This window comes from Perca flavescens, chromosome 4, assembly GCF_004354835.1.
Source record: "Perca flavescens isolate YP-PL-M2 chromosome 4, PFLA_1.0, whole genome shotgun sequence".
Taxonomy (NCBI): domain Eukaryota; kingdom Metazoa; phylum Chordata; class Actinopteri; order Perciformes; family Percidae; genus Perca; species Perca flavescens.
This window is the reverse complement of record NC_041334.1, coordinates 20,781,841-20,802,671: the sequence shown is the minus strand read 5'-3', so window position 1 is coordinate 20,802,671 and position 20,831 is coordinate 20,781,841. Positions and strand designations below refer to the sequence as shown.

Genomic DNA, 20,831 nt, shown 5'->3' with positions numbered 1-20,831 from the left:
TGGTCACTCTGCAGTCATGCTGCTCATAGAGAGCTTGTAATGTCAACTATGAGTAAATCCGTTCAGTGCTTCTTATTCAAAATGAACAAAAAGCTGGTTGTGGGATGTGAAAGCTTTCCAGTCACTCCTCTTGTTGTCTTATCCTCCTCCCACATTCATCTCTCTGTGCTCTGGATACACTTCCCTCTGCAGTTTAACTGACTCTGTTGACTGCTGCGCACACAGGCACTTATGTCATTGTCACTGCTTTGTTAGTGTCGTGGTTCCGTGGGCGACTATTATGAATCAATGGGCAAGGGGCCACCATGATCACAGGGTCAAAGGTCAAGTGTCAAAGGGTCACAGTTGCAAGTCACAAGGTTAAATATATTCAACCCTTGTTTCCAAGCATTTCTGTTTTGCACTTTGATTATAAAAATGTACGAATTTTTGTTGTTTTTCTTTCACACGTACGATTACCAGTAATCATTTATGCACTGTTTGCGTTATTTTTTTCTTTCTTTCTAAACAAGAGAACAGTTTGGGAGACTATTGTCTCATTTCTAAATGAGTTGTTTGTAGCTATAAAATATTTGGTTTAAGTGATTTACTTTCACCGGCTGTTTTTTGTTCCATTTGTTGAGATATAAACAGTAAGTGATTTCTTTCTTTTTTCTCCCAATTGTGGTTTGTTAAATTCCGTTGTAAGGCCTTCCTTGTCGCTGCAAACTCCTTTTTTATTGGCCTTGGCCTGGTAGGGTGCAGAAATCCATAGGTATCCTCTGGTACACTGTGTGCCCCACGCTGAAGCTTTTCAATTGCCAGCAAGAAGTTTCACTGTAAGGCATTGAGGTAGATATCTGGGGCCTCATTTATCATAAAAAAATGTCAAAATTCTGTCTTACGAATGAAATTTTGTATGCTTAAGTACAAATCGTCATTTATCAAATGCGCGCAAGCCAATCGTATGCACGTCAGTAAGTAATCAATCTTGATAAATCCCACCTATTCTTAACGACCATGCTCGTTCACGATTAGGCTGTTTGCATTCAGAAATGCCTCCAATTAACTGTATATGCTAACAACCACAGATGTTCACAAGTCATTTTTTAGAAGTCCAAGTCGAGTCTCAAGTCTTTTGCAACGAGTCCAAGTCAAGTCTCTGGCCATCTGATCTGTCCCTAACACTGTATTGTTAAATCTTATGAATTCAAAGCATGTCCTATAGCTACCATCCATACAGTATCAAAATCAGTTAGGATAACTTTATGTGGTCTACTTAACACATCCCTCTAGCCCTCGGACCTGGTGAAATATTAACCTAAGTCTGTCACATCATATGGCCTGTTCCCAGCATTAGCACAACACTTTGCGATGGTTAGCTTGTTACCTGTGATGATATATGCTAAATGTAACATCTCTTTCACTCACAAAAATGTCTAATGTCGAAGTGGAAATCAAGAAAATGGTGGCAGCGCCACACCAGTTACAGAACATCTCAGTGTCAGTCCAAATTACGCACAATAAGCAGTTTGAACTCACCGATGTAATGCCATTTATTTTCTAAGTGTTAGTACGCTCAGTGAAACTGAGTCCAGCACGAGGGAGTTCCAACTCAGAGGAGGAGAGGTTAGTGAGGCCAGCGTCTCCACGGCAGCTGACAGTCCGCACGGATCCGCTGCGCCGCGCATGGATGAAATACTGAAATAGTAAATAGGACTACAACAGAAATATGTGCAGAATTAAGACAGTCAAGACGGCCCATGAGTTTGCCCACCCGACACAGCGTTTGTTCCTGGGGAGATGGATCCGTGTGTCCCGCCTTCTGTGCGCCATGGATGTCTGAGCCTCAGCAACTACTAACTGTAAAGATACAATTTGCCAGCATTAGCACAACACTTTGCGATGGTTAGCTTGTTACCTGTGACGATGCCTGATGAAGTTGTTGATCCTGCCACTGTTTACGACGTTATTGAAAGCAAAACCAATGACAAAAGGCACAACTCCGGGAGGATTTGCTGTCTCCATCGTCAATGCAATGTTTTATATGTGCACATTATGTCAAAGGGCAAGGGACGTGCTGTTCGCAATATTACGAATCCCACTATGGCCACGCCAAGACCCGCCCTTCAATAGCATTTATTAGCCAGGCGTCCATGAGAATGCAAGATACCGATTCCGATAACTGAACCTGCGTATCAGCCGATACCGAGTACCGATCCGATACCAGTGTGTCATTTATTTTATTATGTTTTAATAACTACATGCTACTATCCCTCTATGGATGTTATATGATTTCTATCTTTGTTGTCTGTCTGGCTCAGGTTAAACTCTTTGTGAAACATGAACAAATACAAACAATGAATGCCACAGAACTTTCTTTCATTATCCAGTTTGACAGTCAGTTATAACGGAAAAAGAACATAAATAAACTATAATGTAGATTTTTTTTTTTAGGGCTTTATTACGTGGTATTGGATCGGTGCATAAACTCCAGTGCTTCCTGATACCGATACCAGCGTTTTAGGCAGTATCGGAGCCGGTATCGGAACATCTCTAATCCTAACCTTAACCACTCGAGGTTAAAGGCCTAACTTCGACCAATCGAGCTGCTTTGTAGGGCGGGTCTTGGCGTGGCCATAGTGGGATTTGTAATTTTGCGTGCAGCTCGTCATACGTTTCCCCAACTTACGTATATGCGCCAGTAAAAGAAAATAGAAATACATGAATACATTTAGATTGAAAAAGCAATAATTGCATGAAAACAGGTTGTTGACGAGTCTCGAAGCTCAAATCCGAGTCAAGTCTGAAGTCTTTTGGGTCGAGTTGCAAGTCAAGTCTGAAGTCAGCTGTTTGTGCAACTTAAGTGAGACTTGAGTCCTAATCTCTGGTAACAACACATCCCTTTATTAACCACGTGAATGTGTTTTTTCCCTCACCGCAATAATGGCAAAGAGAGCAAAGAAGAGGAACTTCTCAAACAGAAATAATAGAAAGAGGTAATGGTGGATGAGGTTGAATCCAACCAACAAATATTATTTGGTTCACTCAGTGCAGGAGAGATTAAAAACCAAAGAAAAAATGCTGCATGGGAGAAAGTCACGAATATCACGAGCCAAATCCAGCAGTACATTTTTGGGGGAGCGGTACCTACTAAGAAAAGCCACTCTGTGCCCTCGCCAAGCAGATCAGCACAATCTTTGAGCGCAGTTTGCCAAGTCTTCCCATAAAGCAAGATAAGCCATTGCACTATATTTCAAACATTTGTCACAGCTGTCTTTTATATTGTTTGACACCAACTAGGCAACTTCTGTTCTTCTGATAAATGACTAATTGAGTGTTTTCTAATAAAAAGAAAACACAGGACATACTGTATGTGGATGTTGATTGCGTTATGCATACTGTGACAATCCTAAATGCTTTTTATTTGTAGTATCGCTATTCTACCACTAGATTCTGTTTGTATGCATGGCCAGACCTGTTCTTATATTTACACACATTCCTAAGTTTAAGTACAAGTTGGTAAATTCCACACTGCGTGGCAATGTTCTTAAGCACTACATCCACACACGTCTGTTCATACGCACGGTTGATAAATGAGGCCCCAGGTCTTTTAGTCTAGAACATTGTTGTATGAAGAGTCCACCACACTGAACAGACCATGTTTTTGTAGCCACCACCTTTCATAGACTTGTATCTGTACATAAAATAATCCTAAACTGCCTGAGTCAAATGGTCAGGTTTTTATGGGTCCTTCCTTACCTGATAACTGTGATTGACTCTTAATATTGGCTGGACTGAAAATGTTAAAGAACTCATATACAACATTTGCTCTCAGTAAATGCCACGCTTGCTGGTCCCATACCAGCTCTGCTGTCTTAGCGAGGGAACTTTTTCCTCCAGAGCTGTGCTGACCACACATACTTTACATTCCTCTCTTTTTGATAGCATTTGCCATAGTTACTGAAAATGAAATGAAACAGGATTGCAAAGCCTCTCACAAAGAAAAGGTTAAGCTTTTATAGTGCTAAAAAAACGTATTCCTGCTGAGACATACTGGGTTTTCTTTGTAATGACTGAAGTCAGTTGCTTTGATTAATGAGTCAAAGTTTTATTTATACAGTATGTGAGGTATTCAGAAATTAATTTATCACACAACATAAAAAGAGATTTAGAGTAGTTTCAAAGTACAAAGTTTCAAGGTGATTTTGTCCAAAAATGTATATTCCTTTGAAGAAGATACGAAGGGTGGTACATGGTAATACCTGAACTGTGAACATACTCCTCTCAGAAAAGTATGTATTGTATTTGTAGTCTCGGCATCCAGTGATAAGGTTGTGTTGAGGACATCTGAGCATGCCGAGGCTGTATCCGGATACAGATGCAGAACATGAGTGGTAATGGCACAGAGCCTTCTGTCTCATATAGGAGCTGTTTTGGTAGTAAATGATAAGTCCCTGTGGTTAGTTTTTTAACAGCTAATTGTTAGCATGGCAAGAATGTGGCCACAGGTCCCATTAGCCTATGAAAGAGTACAGATAATTTTATATTACCAGAAATAAGATCTGATTGGTTATATATTTGAAATGTTTGAGCTTCATTTACAGTAATTGGCATCAAAACAAACATCAAATTCTTTCTTATGTCGAAAATTGGATAACATTATTTTTCCAAATTTTAATTTAGAAAGTCTGAATGTTGTGTTGACAAAACGCGTCCCTACTATGCACAAGGTATCCTCTTCACCTTCCCTGCGTCTCAGGTTGCTGCTCAGAAAAGATTTGCATCTCCCGATCAGATCCGAGTTGTGTTCCAGGCGGTTGCATACTTGTAATAACACAGTATATCTAACCTTGCACCGCCCGATTGTGACAGCCAAGCCACTGTCTGCCTATTGTTTGTTTTGTTGTTTGCAAGCTAGGAGGGAGGAGGAGGTGGAAGGAGGGAGAGCACTTATGATTGGAGACGGAGAAAGGAAAAAAAGATTTGGTGAAAAGAAGAGGGTCAGGATGGCCATTTACTGCCAAGGTATTATTGCATTGTGAGAGAAGAGCTTTGTTAAATCGATAGAGCAAGGAGTGCAGACAGTATTAGAGAGGACAGAAAAGAGCAGATCAGTTTGAGAGAAGAGTGAGACAGTTTGCTCAACAGACAAATGGGCTATAAGGAAGAGTAGGACTTGGATGACTTAGATGTCTTGGCTGCAAAAGAACACTGCCATGTGTATATGTTGTTCATATTCCAGCTGGATAAAATATGTGGACTCTGATGGTTGTGGCTGAAAGCTGCTGTACACTGATCACGGCTTGGGACTTTAATAAGACTAGAAGAATGATGTTATGATATCAATATTTATATGAACAGGCCTCGGAGGCAACTGACTCTAATCAGTAATATGTGATGCTATACTGATGTACAGCATTGAGTTACTACATTGACAATTAAATGGAGGGTCACTAATACAGACAGTTAGAGCCAATTAGTGCCTTTGGTATAAATAGGAACCAATCTTTGGTTCCTCAGGTGCAACCCGGAAGCACATACAGTTTTTTAACACACGCACACCAACACCACAACACTACACAGGCATACATACAAGCAGTGATTTGTCTGGAAACCCAACTAAGATCTCTTGGAAATAAATGGAACCAAAGGTTTTAACTGCAAATATGACTTGGACTTTCATTGTTCAAAAAGGTAAAAAGTGCATCAATTACTCTACCCATGGAACAGCACCTCAGGGGCTTAAAGCTTTGGCTTAGCCTCTACACAGACCAAACTCTCACAAGGCAAAGACACACTTAATATCAGGGAACGTCCTGTGGCCTAGTATTTAAGACCTGTAGTTTGCCATATAACCGCAAGGTCTGTGGTTTGATTCCGACCAGGGGTATTAGTATCTAGTTATCTAGTAGTCATCTAGTATATATACTAGGCATCTAGTAGTCTGCACCTAGTTTTTCAAGAAAAGAAAATCCAATGACAAAGTGGTTAATATTAAAACCTTCAGATTTGTTACAGTTTTTCTCAATTGCTTAAACACTATAACCAGGCTTTTGAACTAAAATTTCAAAACCATAACGCCATTTTTCAAAAAGCACACCCATTTCACTAAACTATAAACACTATTCCCTTGTTTTGACACATGAGTCAGATTTGTTGAACTGTTACTGCAAAACTCTACACACAAATCCCTTAATTTCTCATTGCCTACACCATGTTGTCATTTAGAAAGCACAGCATTCAATTTTGCTCACTCAAGTCAGCACAGCTGAAGCTCAATTAGCACACAATTACCCAGGTGGAAACACTACGAGTCAAAATTGATCACACACCAATCAGAACTTTCAATAGATAGATAAAATGGCCAGAGTCAGTTCATTGAGTTTTGGAACAATGGATCCACAGAGAAATAACGGTTGAGGAGGTAGAGGGAGAGGAAGAGGAAGAGGACATGGTGGAGGAGGAGGAGGAGGAGGAGGAGGAGGAGGAGGAGGAGGAGGACGTGGTGAAGGAGAAGGAGAAGGAGAAGGAGAAGGAGGAGGAGGTGGACGAGGACGTGGTGAAGGAGGAAGGCGAGGAGGGAGAGGAGGACTCTTGACAGGGTAAAAGACCAACGAGTGGAATATGTTCAGGTATGACTTTTGATATTGTATGAAGTATTGTGCACCATCACAGTATAGCAGTCTATGCTGCCATTTGTGCCCTCTTGAACTGTGCTTCAGGGTAGTGATATACTCTATTGTGTTTTGATGTGTTTTGCAGAGAATCTTTGAGGTTGAAGGCTGGCCTGCTCCACCTGAAATTATCTTTGTGGATGAGGCTGGTTTCAACCTCACCAAAAGAAGGAGAAGGAGAAGGGGAAGGGGGAGGAATATAATCGGCCATCGGGCTATTGTAAATGTCCCTGGTCAGCGTGCGCAGCCATCAGCCAACGAGGGGTACTCCACCGCCATGCCAGTCTAGGACCCTATAATACTATGCTCCCTCTTGCATTCCTTGACGGTCTAAGAGAGCATATGTTCCAGCTGGACCACAGGGAACCAACACAACCAGAGCACCCTCACTATGTTGTTGTTTGGGATAACGTCAGCTTCCATCGCGCTGCTCTGGTTCGTGACTGGTTTACCAATAACCCAATATTTTCCAACCTCTTTATGCCTGCATACTCCCCATTTCTTAACCCAATAGAGGAGTTTTTTTTTCGGCATGGCGGTGGAAAGTGTATGACCGAGAACCTTATTTGCGTGTTCACCTCCTTCAGGCCATGGAAGAAGCCTGCCTAGACATATCAGTAGATGCGTGCCAGGGGTGGATCAGGCATGCAAGAGGATTTTACCCCCCTCTGCCTGGCTAGGGCCAATATAGCCTGTGATGTGGATGAGATTCTCTGGCCTGACTGATTACAGTACTGTGTAGTACTGTAAGAGTACTGTGTAGTACTGTAATACAGTAATGAATAAAATGTGCCAATGTAACCATTGGTTGTGTCTTGTGTTCACCTGAAAAGACATACAACATAACTTAACAGTTTTGGAAATGTTGTTTTGAATTTATTACACCAGTGTGTAAAACTAAGTTTTAGTGTGTATGTTGTGACGGCTTGTGTGTCCCGTCTGAGGTCAAAGTTTGGTTTTTCAGCCAGAGTTAATGGTTTGGATATAGTGCTTCATTTTGACCTGAAAATAGGATGTTTGGTGAATTGGGTGAGACGTTATGGATTTTTGTTTACCGTTTTAAGAATACGAGGCATAGTTTCAAGAAATGTGTTTAAGCAATCAAGAAAAACTGTAACGTCTGGCAGCAGGGTTTCCACCTTTCACGATACACACACACACACACACACACACACACACACACACACACACACACACACACACACTGACAACAAAGGTGGGAATAACGAATAGCTTCACTTCCACATAATCACCTGTTGTTATCATTGTTTCGGTGCAGCAACCTGATCTTTCCTCCTCTGGGAGTATGTGTTGAGGATCTTTTTTACGCAAACACTCCCAGGAACCTTGTGAAATGGTGTCTTGTTGCTGCTGTGTAAAAAGTTTGACTTGTAGATGTTAAAAATTGTGGAATGCCAACCTATAGTATCATAACTTGTAATGCAGGTCTGTCCTACTCAGGTCTTTGTTGACATTATATGTGTAATCAAACTTCACAGCCTCAAAGTTTGTGTAAAAGTCACAGTAACCGCCCTGATACCAAGAGCTGACACAACACGTGTTTGAAGGGATCAACAATTCATTATGTCACCATGTAAACAAAGCTTGTAATGGCGTGGTTGTATTTCAACAGAAGTCATTGAGGACTTATTAAAGATCATGTTTATGATAAAGTTTAAGGCCAACTTAAGAAATCTATAACAAAGTTTTATCCTTTTTTATTTATTTTCAACAAGGCATAAAGATAGTTTAGTTAAGTAAATACATGGAAAGACTGAATTCAAGGAAGGAACCAGGAAAGGTGAGAAAGGCAAGTTTTTTATTTTTTTAACACTACCATCATCCTACGGCCTTTTATTCTGTCAGTGTTTGTGTCACGGCACTGGAGTGTGTTAATAAAGCATGAGGATGAATCACCACCTGTCCTGTGCGGTGTTGTTATCCAGACACACCCACTCCCTGGAGAAGCCTAGACCTGTTCAGAGAGACACACAGCACCGCAGGACATAGGTGTGGTAGCGCCTTGGCATGATAGATTAGATAAATAAATAGACAGGCAGGAAGTAAGGGGGATAATGACAGGAAGGCAGGAATTATCTGCTGGAGAAAAAGGGCAGTTGTTTACTGTACCTACTAAATGAAAGACGAATGAATGGGGAAGTTTATTGATGGATCCTGTGAAACTAAAGTTCAGTGCTCCAGAGTAGAAATCAAAACTGATTAACGAGGTCCAACTTTCAGAAGTTTTTTTTTTTTTGTAAGGACAGAGAATATTACAAACCAGTTCATTAATTAGTTCAGTAGTCAAATTATTCATTGGTAAAATTAGGTTTAGTGAGCCAATTATGCTTTTCCACAAATGTTTGCATTCAATTGCATGCATGGTTACTTGCACAGCCTGCCTTTCCCTGATAATAGCTGACATCACTATAGGTCATCAGCCCAACAGCGAGCTCTCTACTTCTGAGTCATGCTGATAAAGGCAAGTTGGGGAAACAGTGAGGAGAAAAGGTTATTACCACAGTAGGCTTAGTTATGTGTAACAACCTGTCCCTATGGTAGTAAGAAGTGGGGTTTCACCAAGTTGTGTAACCATTAATCTCCTTATACAGTACTTAATTCAATCTTACAGCATGCCAAGCCAGAACAAAGACACAGTGTTAGACTGTTTCCCTTTTTAAGTACATGAAGTCAAGTGTTTGTGATAATTTTAAGACAGTGAATCCAATGAGTACATTGAAGCAAATGCAGCCACAGGGAACAAATTATGCATCTTATAACCAGAAGCAAGACTCCGCTAAACTGATGTACGTACATGAAAATATCTCTCTTTTTAGTCTCTTTTTATTCATGGTGGCTTCATTAGTTATTTTTATAAGCATGCCTTCCATTGTTGTGAATATAGAAGGAAAGGGTCGTAGTCATGAGTTGGTCGTTGTGGTTGTGTTTTCTAATTCGCTGCACGAGAGACACAAAGTCTGAGCAAAAGTGAAAAAGACAGACTGGGTCAATTTTAGGCAATTGAGAAACCAAAGCACAGGTTCAGAATCGAGATGACATTTTAGCTATTCTAACCTTAAAGGAATACACCACCGTTTGTTGAAATAGGGCTTATCACGGTCTACCCTGGCTGTAGATAAGTGGGCCAACGCATTTTTTGTCTCAGTGCAAGTAATTAGGTTGTTTTTTTTTTGTCTTTTTGTTGTCTCACTTTTACTCACAACATGCTAACCGGCAACATAGGATTCCATTCACTACGCTGCCGGTGTTGCACTGGACTAGGGCTGGTCCGAATACCATTTTTTGAGCTTCGAAGCTTCGGAAGTAATGAGCATCGAATATTGGAAGCTTCGGAGAGAGGGGGCTGAACATATTATTATCTCTAATAAAGGCAGGAATCTCTATGCGTCTGTCTGTTTGTTTGCATGTTGATTATTTTGAGAACCTTTCGTCCAAACGACTTCACAAGGGAGTGCAGTGTCGTATTTGGTGCAATATAGATAGACAGGCCAGACGCGTTCAGAATTAATAAACTTTTAACCTCTGAAGGATCACCGTCCCGTCAACGGGACACTTTGTGACTGGGGCGTTGCTGTAACCTCGATAAAACTTCCACTCATGAGCGTTTTTATTACTTTTAAAGCATTAAATCTTTAAAATACACAGCCATGTACACAACTGTTACAAAGTAACAGAAAATAAAACAATTTAGCCGTAATCTGCGCAGCCGAGAGTGCATGCATACCTGTTTTCGTTGTCCTTTCAGCAACAAAGTGGTATTTTGACCAAAACTTGGTTTTCATAAATCCCCAAGAGTCCAAGGAAATGTAATATCCAAGCTTTATATTCCAAAACGATCTCTTCGCCTCACTATGTTGAAGTTTCTGGCCGAATCACAACGGAAAAACGCAAAACAGTTTTCCATTTCCGCACTTGTTATCGCCGCTAGCTTCTCTGCCCAGCTTGCTAAATGCTCGAAGTGGGCGTCATTGTGTACTGACCATTGACATATGGTACAGACAGTATCTTCTTCTTTGTTTGTTTGTTTATTGGCGGTTGGCAAACCAACTTAAATGTGCATTACTGCCACCGACTGGAGTGGAACGAGAGATAAATGCAGAAAATTAAAAAATTAAATAAAAAAAAACAAATATTCGAATGTCAAATTTTGAAATCGAATACCAACCCACCGAACGAATATTCGAATATTCGGGTCCAGCCCTACACCGGAATAAAACAATGCATGCACAAAAAATGCGTTGGCCCACCTATCTACAGCTAGGGGAGACCGTGATAAGCCCTATTTCAACAAACGGTGGCGTATCCCTTTAATAGTCCAAGAAGATTTTGGAGAGCTTTTAAGTCTTTATCTGCCTGTGGGAGCTCCAATGAGCTGCCTCGATGCGCAGTCAAGGATGGATCTTTTATGTTGAATTGTATCCTTTTGCTTTCTGTTTTAGAATTCTAAAAATGTATTCAGATTAAATTGATTTACCTCTTGAAAAACATTTTAACCGTACCCTATTTAATAATGAAATTTGTACTGTAATATATGGTTCATCCTACGTTAAAAGGTGGAGATGTCACCTCTGAATAATTTCAGGCTTAACCTTGTATTGGAATCGCCTCTTGGTCACATTATATTTTGTGATTAACATTTTTTTATTTAATTATAACACAACAATGGACACATTATATTGATATTTAGATTTTCAAAAATCCAACATATCCATTATCTGTCGGCAAATTTGCTCAAATGCAGTATGGAGTCACCGGTATTTTACGGTCTGTCTTTCATCTTCCACTCCAGAGAAACAGTTTGAAAATGTGTGAAGCTTTGTTAATGACCCGTGAGGCCGTTGAGCTGTCTTATCACAGCTTTGTGGTTTATACTTCCAGAACAGTTTTGTTCTGGAAGTTGTTCTGTTTTGTATTTTCTTGATTAATCGATTAGTTGTTTGGTCTATAAAATGTTGCAAATGGTGAAAAATGACGATCAGTGTTTCCCAAAGTCCAAGATGATGTTCTCAAATGTCTTGTTTTGTCCACAACTCAGATATTCAGTTCACTGTCACAGAGGAGTGAAGAAACTAGAAAATATTTACATTTAAAAAGCTGGAATCTGAGAATAATTTCCTTTTTTTTTTTTCCATTAAAAAAATACTCAAACCAATTAATCAATTATAAAAATAGTTGCCGATAAATGTAATAGTTGACAACTAACTGATTAATTGATCCATCTTTGCAGCTCTAATGCCACACATGAAACAATATGAGTTGCACTGCTTTGAGTTGAGCCCCTGAGTTAGATGGAACCTGCAGCGCCAGCTGAACACCAAAAGGACTCTCTGTCCTGTGTGTGTGTGTGTGTGTGTGTGTGTGTGTGTGTGAGAGAGAGAGAGAGAGAGAGAGAGAGAGAGAGAGAGAGAGAGAGAGAGAGAGAGAGAGAGAGAGAGAGAGAGAGAGAGAGAGAGAGAGAGAGAGAGAGAGAGAGAGAGAGAGAGAGAGAGATGTTTTGTAGTTTATGTGTGTACATGAAAGGGGTGGGTAAAGTCCTCTGTATGATTAGTCTGTTAATCCAGTTGTGAGCTGTGTTAGAAGTTAGAGCCCTGTTAGTAAGACAGAGTGAGTCTTACCAAGGCAAAGAGCTGGGGGTGCAGTTATTTTGTGTATAACTGCTTGGAGTTGTCTTTGGTTGGTTTTTTGTCTTTGCATGTTCATTTCCTAATTTGCTTGGATCTGGATCCCTGATTTACTGAGATTTGATCTTCATACACCATCTGGCTACAAAATTAATCTTTACTGATTAAGAAATTTAATTTAGGGCAAACACACGATAAAGGCTTTAATGACTGAACTGCCTCATCAGATAAATCAGACCCCAAAGTAACTAATTCCAATCTAACCGCACTCAACACATAAGCAGATGTAATTCAAAAGAATAAGTAATTCAAGGTTTGTATCCAAGCAAATTCTTATTGTGTCATCATCAGATTTTCTTTTGACATTTGTTTTCTGTCATGTAATTTCTGTTGCTTTGAGTATATACATTTTGGCTTCAAAGCGGGGTCCAACCTATTGAGGTTGCAGTGATATCACAGATATTTATTTCTTTGTCTGAGCTTTTCCTCTGGGTAGGTGTCACACGAAAACATGCACATGGAAAATGTGTTTGTGCATAAACTCACGTTCAAGAGTGCAGCCACACCCTGCTCATTGTGTTCTCACTTAAGTACACAGAGGCAACTGTTCTCTACTCTTTCCACACAAACCATGTAATATGATTACAGTCATATTCACATTCTATTAAGCTAGGATGACGATACCATTTACTTTTTTTATCCCCTTTCATTGAAACCCAAACCTCGGTATAGCCCATCTGAAGCACCAGGGGGCAGGAGAGAACCACTCTGAAACTGAGGAGACTTTACTGGGCCTCTGGAACTGTTTCTATCCATTAACATCAACACAGTGAAATTTGTTTTCCCTCCATTTGTAAGACAACTATAGGCAATTTGAACATATTGGTTGTCATATTGCACATAGAATATATAAATCTACTCTTTTTTTTTTTTTTTTTTTTTTTTTTTTTTTTTTCCATGTATAACTCTGTCCATATACCTACCAGAGGGGTAATCTTGGTATAGAGAAAAATCCTAAATCTCTATATTATACTCTGCTCGGTTGTAAGAAGCCTGACACATTAAACAACTGTAGATTAAGGATTAACTTTTATACCCCCCCATCTTTGTCAAAAAAAGAAATGGTTTACAAGCAAAATTCCATACAGAGAAGCACAGTTTCCTTGCTTTTTACCTTCCTGCCTTTTTTCACTTTTAAGTTTTTCCTTCTCTTTTAATTTGTCTTTTTATATTTCCCAGCTCCCTGCTTCCATATCTATAAACAATCACTGCATTATTCCCATACAGACAAGTTTACACTGACTTATCAAACTTTATAGCTTCTCTGCTATCGCTATAATATTCATGAAGGGATTCATACTCTGTAATAAGGTTATCAGTCTTAACGTAGGCCTACTTTTATGGGACTTTTTAATCTTCTTAGTTATCACTTATTACCTATTGGGACATAGGCCTACATGTTGTACCTGAACTATGAGGTACAGGGCATACCTCCCTACAAATTTAATATGGGATTACTGCAGCTCGTTGGGTGTCTGGATGTGTTTGGAGAGACTGATCTTGTGCGTAAAACATCTCTGATATTTGAGGCGCTCCAGGGATTTAGGGAGCATGCCCAGTGCGCCCCTCTCAGCAACAGAGGAAACCACTGGTGCAGCATAGGAGTCATACCAAGCATAGCCTGCGTGTCAGTGCAGTCGACTTACAGCTGGCTGTGAGGAGAACTGACGCTACTCTTTTTTTTTGTTGCTCTATCACCGCGATACATTTACCTATATTAAAAAAAAAAAAAAAAAAAAAAAAACTTGGTGTCAATCCTCTCCGCAGGGTTTTATTTTTTTAAAGGTGGTTTCTGTAAAACTAAAGTTGGAGGCTGGGCCTTTTAGCTTTTTGATCGTCGCTTGAGAGGAGAAGAAGAAAAAAAAAGCTGGTCTTCTTTTGTAAAAACTCGATAAATGCTACTAACGAAAATGGACCTGTTGAACTACCAGTACCTGGACAAAATGAACAATAACAACATTGGCATACTCTGCTACGAAGGTAAACTGTTTTACCTTTAACTGTTTGTTTTTAAAACCTCGAAGTGCCCGTTGCTTTTAACGCTGTGAGTTAACGTTAGCGACGTTGTCGAAGTTTTCACTCAACTTACTTTAGCTAGCTTTCATTAAGCCTTGCAGAGAAAAGTTGTAGCTTTGAACACATGTTGATTAATTTAATTTCTACGCGACTTGATGAATAATAACATTTCAACGGGTTGAACTTGAGCCCACTTGTTATTTTTTTTAAACGTTAGCAGCAAACGTTCGAATTTCACTATTAAGTAACTTGTTTAGTTTAAGCTAGTTTTTTACGTTACGTATCTGAAAACCTGGAAGTGTGTTTATAAGTCGGTCATATCATTTTCTGCAGCTATTGACCGCTTCCCAAAAAGACCTGGCTAATGATTGAGACCAAAGGCTGACTAATAGACTTATGTGAATTGCATGGCTCTCCTCCAATGCTTACTAGTTGCTCAGTTATTCAGACTTTTTGCTCTCTATTGTTCACATCAACGTCTTGCATTCCTAACTGTGTGATATGTATGGTTATGTATGCCCTTAGATGAATCAGATTGTGGCAAAGTCTTATGGATAGACAGTGTGTGTTGTTTAATGATTTGACCCAGTGTCTTTTTGATAGGGGCTGGGATTTATCTTCTCATTGCTCTCGTCTTCTCAGTGTGGACTAAAAGTTATTTCTACCATGAGCGGTGTAGGATTTAATGTGAACGTACAGAGCAGAAGCTTCCATGTATTAACAAAGTGACTGACTTTGGGAAAGTGTAACTCCAGTCCTGTGCTCTGCAGTTAATGCTCCCACGTCAGGCATAATATCATCCAGTCTTTATGGAGGCTAAATGCAAGTTCCTTCCTCTGTCCCTCTGCCCCTGATTTCTATTGCAACGTGCAGAATCAACTCCAGTGTTAGCAAGAAAAAAGTCCACTGAAGTCAGATTTTGACATGAACTGCAACTAATGATCTCTTTTTAAGCAAGGCAGTACTACACAGTACCTAGTTAAAAAAGGCTGTTCGAATTGTATGATATAATTGTTTTTGAAGGTAGTGACTTTGACTTTGCCTATACAAGGACAAAGGAAAGGATTTAACATTTTCATGATAAACTGATCAGCAGGCTTTTTTCATCTCTGCTGGGGAATAGCCTACTATAACCCTACTGCTGCTGTGCCACAGTTAGCAGCTCCTCTCTACATGTAACATATAATGTACTTTTAATAGCACTCCTATTAAGACTGTGTGACTGAAAAGCATTTTGCAGTTTTGCAGGAAGGGTCAGAGAGGCAGGTGGCCAAGTGCCATTTTATAGAAGCAGGTAGAGGGAATATGTTTTTTAAAGTGGTTGAGCATGTGATTATGGTCTTTGTCAACAGAGTTGTGCTTTTGTCTGTTTCTAATGCTTTGAGAGGAGAGGAGAGGAGGGGAGGGGGGGAGATGTGTTGCTGTAATTTCTGTTTGAGAAACTGTTTGATCCAAGATTCTTGCTTTTTAGGCATGTGACTTTTCAAGTTTTGCTCAGGAGTTTTGGCACACATGTAATTTTTGTGAAATTGGTAATGGTAGAAGCTCACTCCTCAGTGCAGTGATGGTGTTGTAGATAAGACTGCCCCTGGCCTGGGATTGAAGCCAGCCAGAAGGGTTTTCTGTGTCACTGTAAAGCTTAATCTTTCTCAGGTTTCAACATGTCTATCTCAGTGAAGAGGAGTGAAGAGGGGAAGCACATCTCTGCAGAATTAGCCCATCCATTGGTTTTTCTCTTTTTGTGTGTGTTGTTTTTAGCAAACTGAGCTAAAATGTGACTCCATACTGATTAGAAAACAAATAAAAAGAAAAAGGAAAATGCCAACCAGTAAAAGAGTGAAAGAAAAGCCCTTCATGTTCGAACATGTTGAGCCAAGAAGGGGTTGGAGGAGTGTTGTGATATTGTTGGTTTGCTGACTTGCTAGTATATGCCTGAGCACCCATATTAAAATACATTCCCTGACAAATGCACCCATAAATGCTCATATACTTGTTCTCTGTCCCAAGAGCTTCATTTGTATTCTTAAGCTTTCATGCTGTTGTCGTCATCATCAACAAAGCCTAAAGAGTTTGGCAATACGGCTGTCGCCATCTTGGTTTTTTTGCAATGGGAAGTGCCGATTTTTGACGAGAGGGTGGAGCTGGGGAGGATGACGCGGCCAAGTCAGTCTTGTTTATGGTTGCAATGGCGCTGCGATAACCTCAAGGCTAACAAGGGAACGTTGCCGATTTTCAACCAGTGGACGGTAACCGGCTGGTAAACGCGGACTCCGGGTACTGCCGCCATTCATGGAAGTACAGAACATTGGCAAACACTACCGTAAGGTACCAGTTAACACTTGCTGTAGTTGGCATACAGCTGAACAAGACATTTTTAGGTGACTAAATGTTTCAATTAACTTTGAAGTGAAAACACAGTGAGAGGGTCAAAGTTTAAGATGAAAACATGGACAACCCCCAAAAAGAAGTTCATGGCCGTGAAGGCTACCGTAGCTGTAATACGTACTTTGAACACAGTATGTGACATATTCAAACATACACAGACACTACACAATCTGATGACCATATAACCATATAAATCCAATAGTTGGATTAAAGTTTTTGGATAGATTTGTTTGAGGATCAGGTCAATTGTTGGAAGGATGTGAAGTGACATACAGCGAGCATCTTGTCGACGACAAAACCAGGAATCTCAACCTTTCCTTGTGTGCCCTTTATCACGTTATTACGTTACTGATTAAGGAAGTCCATCATTTGCTAATCAGCAATGCCAAGTTGTCTACATGTGCAGCATTGTAAATGATAGCTCCATTCTCCTGCAATACCACACCAGCTGATTGTTCCCATTTAATTTCAAATCCTATTATTTTCCAACCACATTAAACATTAGTCCTGTTGATTCTATATTTGGAAAGGATTGTTTTTAGCCAGTTGTCTGATTGAGTTGCTCTCACTCTATTTAAAGACATGTGCTATATGCAATGTTTTATCACTCTGTCCCACACTTTCTCTGTTTGTGCATCTGTTCATCTCTCTCTCTCTCTCTCTCTCTCTCTCTCCAGCTCTCCCTTTCTGTAAAGCTGCTATCAGTTGTAGGCCTGACAGGGAGGGGTGCAGGGGAATGCTGACTGTCCATTTTTGCTGCTGAGCAGTAGGAAATAAACAAGGTTGAAAACCTCCTCAAAGCCATACACTTTTGTCAACTTCTCTCTCCCTCTTTGTCTGTCTGTCTTGCTCTCCCTTCCTCTCACTGCCAGAGATCAAACCAATCTAACATCCGGTTTAAAAGTTCAGCTCACACAGACTAGAACTTCTGTGGAAGAGTTTTTTATTTTTTTATGTGCTTTTAAGTATTTAAAGCCTAAAACCTCTATGGACCTAGAAAATAAAGGCAACCCAGAGGGCCAAGTTCAGGTTACAGAGGAACTCGGCCAAAAATAATCACTTTGCCGCTTTGCAGAGAGAGTAGAGGGCATGCTTGGACTCATCCTTTTTTTAAGTATCTGGAGGGAGAAAGCTAGAGGGAAATGAACAGATAGAGGGGTTCACCTCTGTTTGTAATCCAATCTCATCGTGATCCCAAGCTGTTTGAAGTTCTGTCAAGAGAAACGGGCTTTGATCATGTGAACCTAATGAACTGAAAGAGCAGAGAGGGGAAAGGATAGAATGGAGTTTTACTTCTGTGCTACAGCCCTCCTTCCATTGTTTGTCTGCTGGTTGAACAAAAGAGAATTTTCTCTTTAAATTGCAACAATCTTTATGTACTGAACATATGTAGAATAGATAAACATGATGGTAAATATAAGAGCGTCCTCTCTAGCATTATTATTATGTGCTTCTTCCTATTTCTGCATTTTATTTATATTACTGTGCAAATATCATTCAGTTACATTCCTTCAGAAACACCAATACTCACATTGTACTATTAAAAGTCTGTCATGGTAAAAGAGGCATGCTTCATACAGGTTAGTTTTTGGAAGTAAATGTAGTCGAATGATCAACTCTTTAAACACTTAACAAAAACTGAACAAAATCATAACCCTCATAAATGTAGGATTTATTCTCGCAGGGCTGCATTAGTTTTAGATAGGTGTATCTAATTAGTAACGGAGTGTAATCTTGCTCAGTTCACTGTTGAGTAGCAGTTAGGTCAACAGTGTTTGAATCTAAACGGTCAAATGTCTTATTTATTTGCAGGGGAAACGCTCACAGATTCACCCCTTGTTGAGCGCTTCACTAGTGAACCTCTGACAAGCCATTATCTGTCCTGGATCCTGATTGGACAGCGTGGTGTCACAGTCTCTCTTCTTTTATTGCCATCCCTCTGTCCTGCCAAAAACAATGATGTCACCCTTGTTGCCATGGTACACAGTGGGGCGAGCAGGAACATGCCAGAGAAAAAGAGAAGTGGGAGGAGCTGCTGCTGTGTTTGAGAGGCCATGCTAAAACTAAACATACATAGAGGAATAGAGCACACATTTTATTATAGTACAAGGTGTGTGTGTGTGTGTGTGTGTGTGTGTGTGTGTGTGTGTGTGTGTGTGTGTGTGTGTGTGTGTGTGTGTGTGTGTGTGTGTGTGTGTGTGTGTGTGTGTGTGTGTGTGTGTGTCCTTCTGAATGACTTAATGATATAATTGTTATCAGTAGTATTACCGGTTTAAACTGGTTTTACATGCATCCAAAAGTCAGTGTTTCCTCTCCAGCTAAGACAGCTCAGAAAATGTTTGCAGGGAACAAACAGTACAGTATAATGGTGCTAACCCATATTTTCCACTTGGCGCGTCTGCGGTGTTTTCCCGGAGGCGCAGCGGCCCCGCGAGCAATCGCGGCCATTCAAGTCTGCTTGATATTCCACCACCCGCGTCGTGGCGCATCCCAGAGGCGTGCGTGAAGTACCTCTGCGCTCCGCTAAAGATACGCGCCAGGGCTATTTTCACGTGAGCTGCGGGGCGTTCGAACAACTGGGCAGGAAGTTAAACAGCGAGAGCATCCAGTCAGTTTACCAAAAGACACCCTCCAGTTTTGGATACGTCTCCTCTACCACACCATGGACGAGGAGAGATCCATCTTGGAGGTGGAACAACATGATAGACATCACAGATCCTTTTTATAAGGACAACACCAAAAAAGAGAAAGCATGGAGTTTAATTACAGGAGTGCTTGTAGTGGAAGGTAGATACTAGCTTAATAAACGAACGTGATTGTTCTTTCAAGTACTTGTAGAGACAATAAAATCTGCTCCCGGTTTGGTATGGCGCGTGGCAGAGGACAGAACAAAACTGCGGCGCAGCCGGAACGCAGCACAGATGCGCTCGGTGGAAAATCTGGGTAACAGTATTCAAAGTATTTAAAATTCTTTTTCATTTCTAAAATCCTATTATCTCCTTTTTTTAATTTTTCAAAAATAAACCATTTATTTAGATCCTCGGCATCAATAATAATTTAAAAAAAGAGCAATGCCCACTAGATTCATTACTACTTTGTACCTTTTATTTTGTTTACTACTGCATGTGTAAATTGTAAGTCATGTAATTTGTGAGTATAGCAGAATAAGCACAAACATTTAAAATAATACAGTTTGAATGATTAAATCTCTACTGTGTTGGTAACTAACTGTTTTTTTCTCAGAGTATGGGAGTAGTTATGGAGGAAGCTGCGCATAAGAAGTCTGAGCTTTATGTTTTGTTTGGGAAAAGTCAGACAGATACATGAGGCCGAAGCAGTGGAAAGTCCCAGTGCTGAGACGGAGCCAGTGGTAGTTTTCCTGATTCTCTTTTGCTCTTACTCCCACTCACTGACGACTTTGTAGGCCTGCTGCACTAGGACAGCACTGGAAATTTGCAGAGAGTCAGACACACAAAGAGAAATAGTTCACATCAAACACACAAACGTATGCAGAAACCATCCACAACTATTTCTTCCAAAACATCCCTAACCAGATACTCCTCTGCTTATGCCAGAGGTTTGTGCCTCACTCAGCAAACTGTATAAGTCAACAAAATCCAAAGTTTGAGCTGGAACACAGCATGTATAGTAACACTGTCATGAATTGGTTTTGCGGTCAGCTTGTTTAAAGTGGCAATAAAACAGTTGCCTTCTACTTGAAAATACCACAATCTTGACAAATTATCATAATTTACATTTATGGCAAAGTGTCCTTTTTTGGAAGTGTAATCAAGTCATTTGACAGCAACGGCGCAAGTGTCAGTTCATACATCATGTTTGAAATTGTACAGTTTAACAGTTTTTTTTTAATTTGTGCTGGTTAGAGTTGGGCAATATATCGATATTATGTCAATATCGTTATGAGACTAGATATCGTCTTAGATTTTGGATATCGTAATATCGTAATATGGCATAAGTGGTGTTTTTTAAGGCTGCATTACAGTAAAGTGATGTCATTTTACCAGGCTGTTGTAAATGTTCTATTATTTGCCTTTACCCATTTAGTCATTAT

The 20,831-nt window shown here is 40.1% G+C and overlaps 1 protein-coding gene across 2 annotated transcripts in view; it reads left to right on the top strand.

Annotated features, from left to right (window-relative positions):
- vgll4b (vestigial-like family member 4b) overlaps window positions 1-20,831 on the top strand; it is a 43,801-nt gene that overhangs the window by 9,812 nt on the left and 13,158 nt on the right. Inside the window, exon 1 of one of the 2 annotated variants that reach the window (XM_028576799.1) lies at window positions 13,947-14,338. The exons of the other annotated variant lie outside the window; for it this stretch is intronic. Within the exon in view, the coding sequence (XP_028432600.1) occupies window positions 14,254-14,338 (85 nt within the window). The 5' untranslated portion in view covers window positions 13,947-14,253. Of the gene's footprint in view, window positions 1-13,946; window positions 14,339-20,831 lie in introns of those variants that run through there. 2 annotated transcript variants of the gene reach the window in all.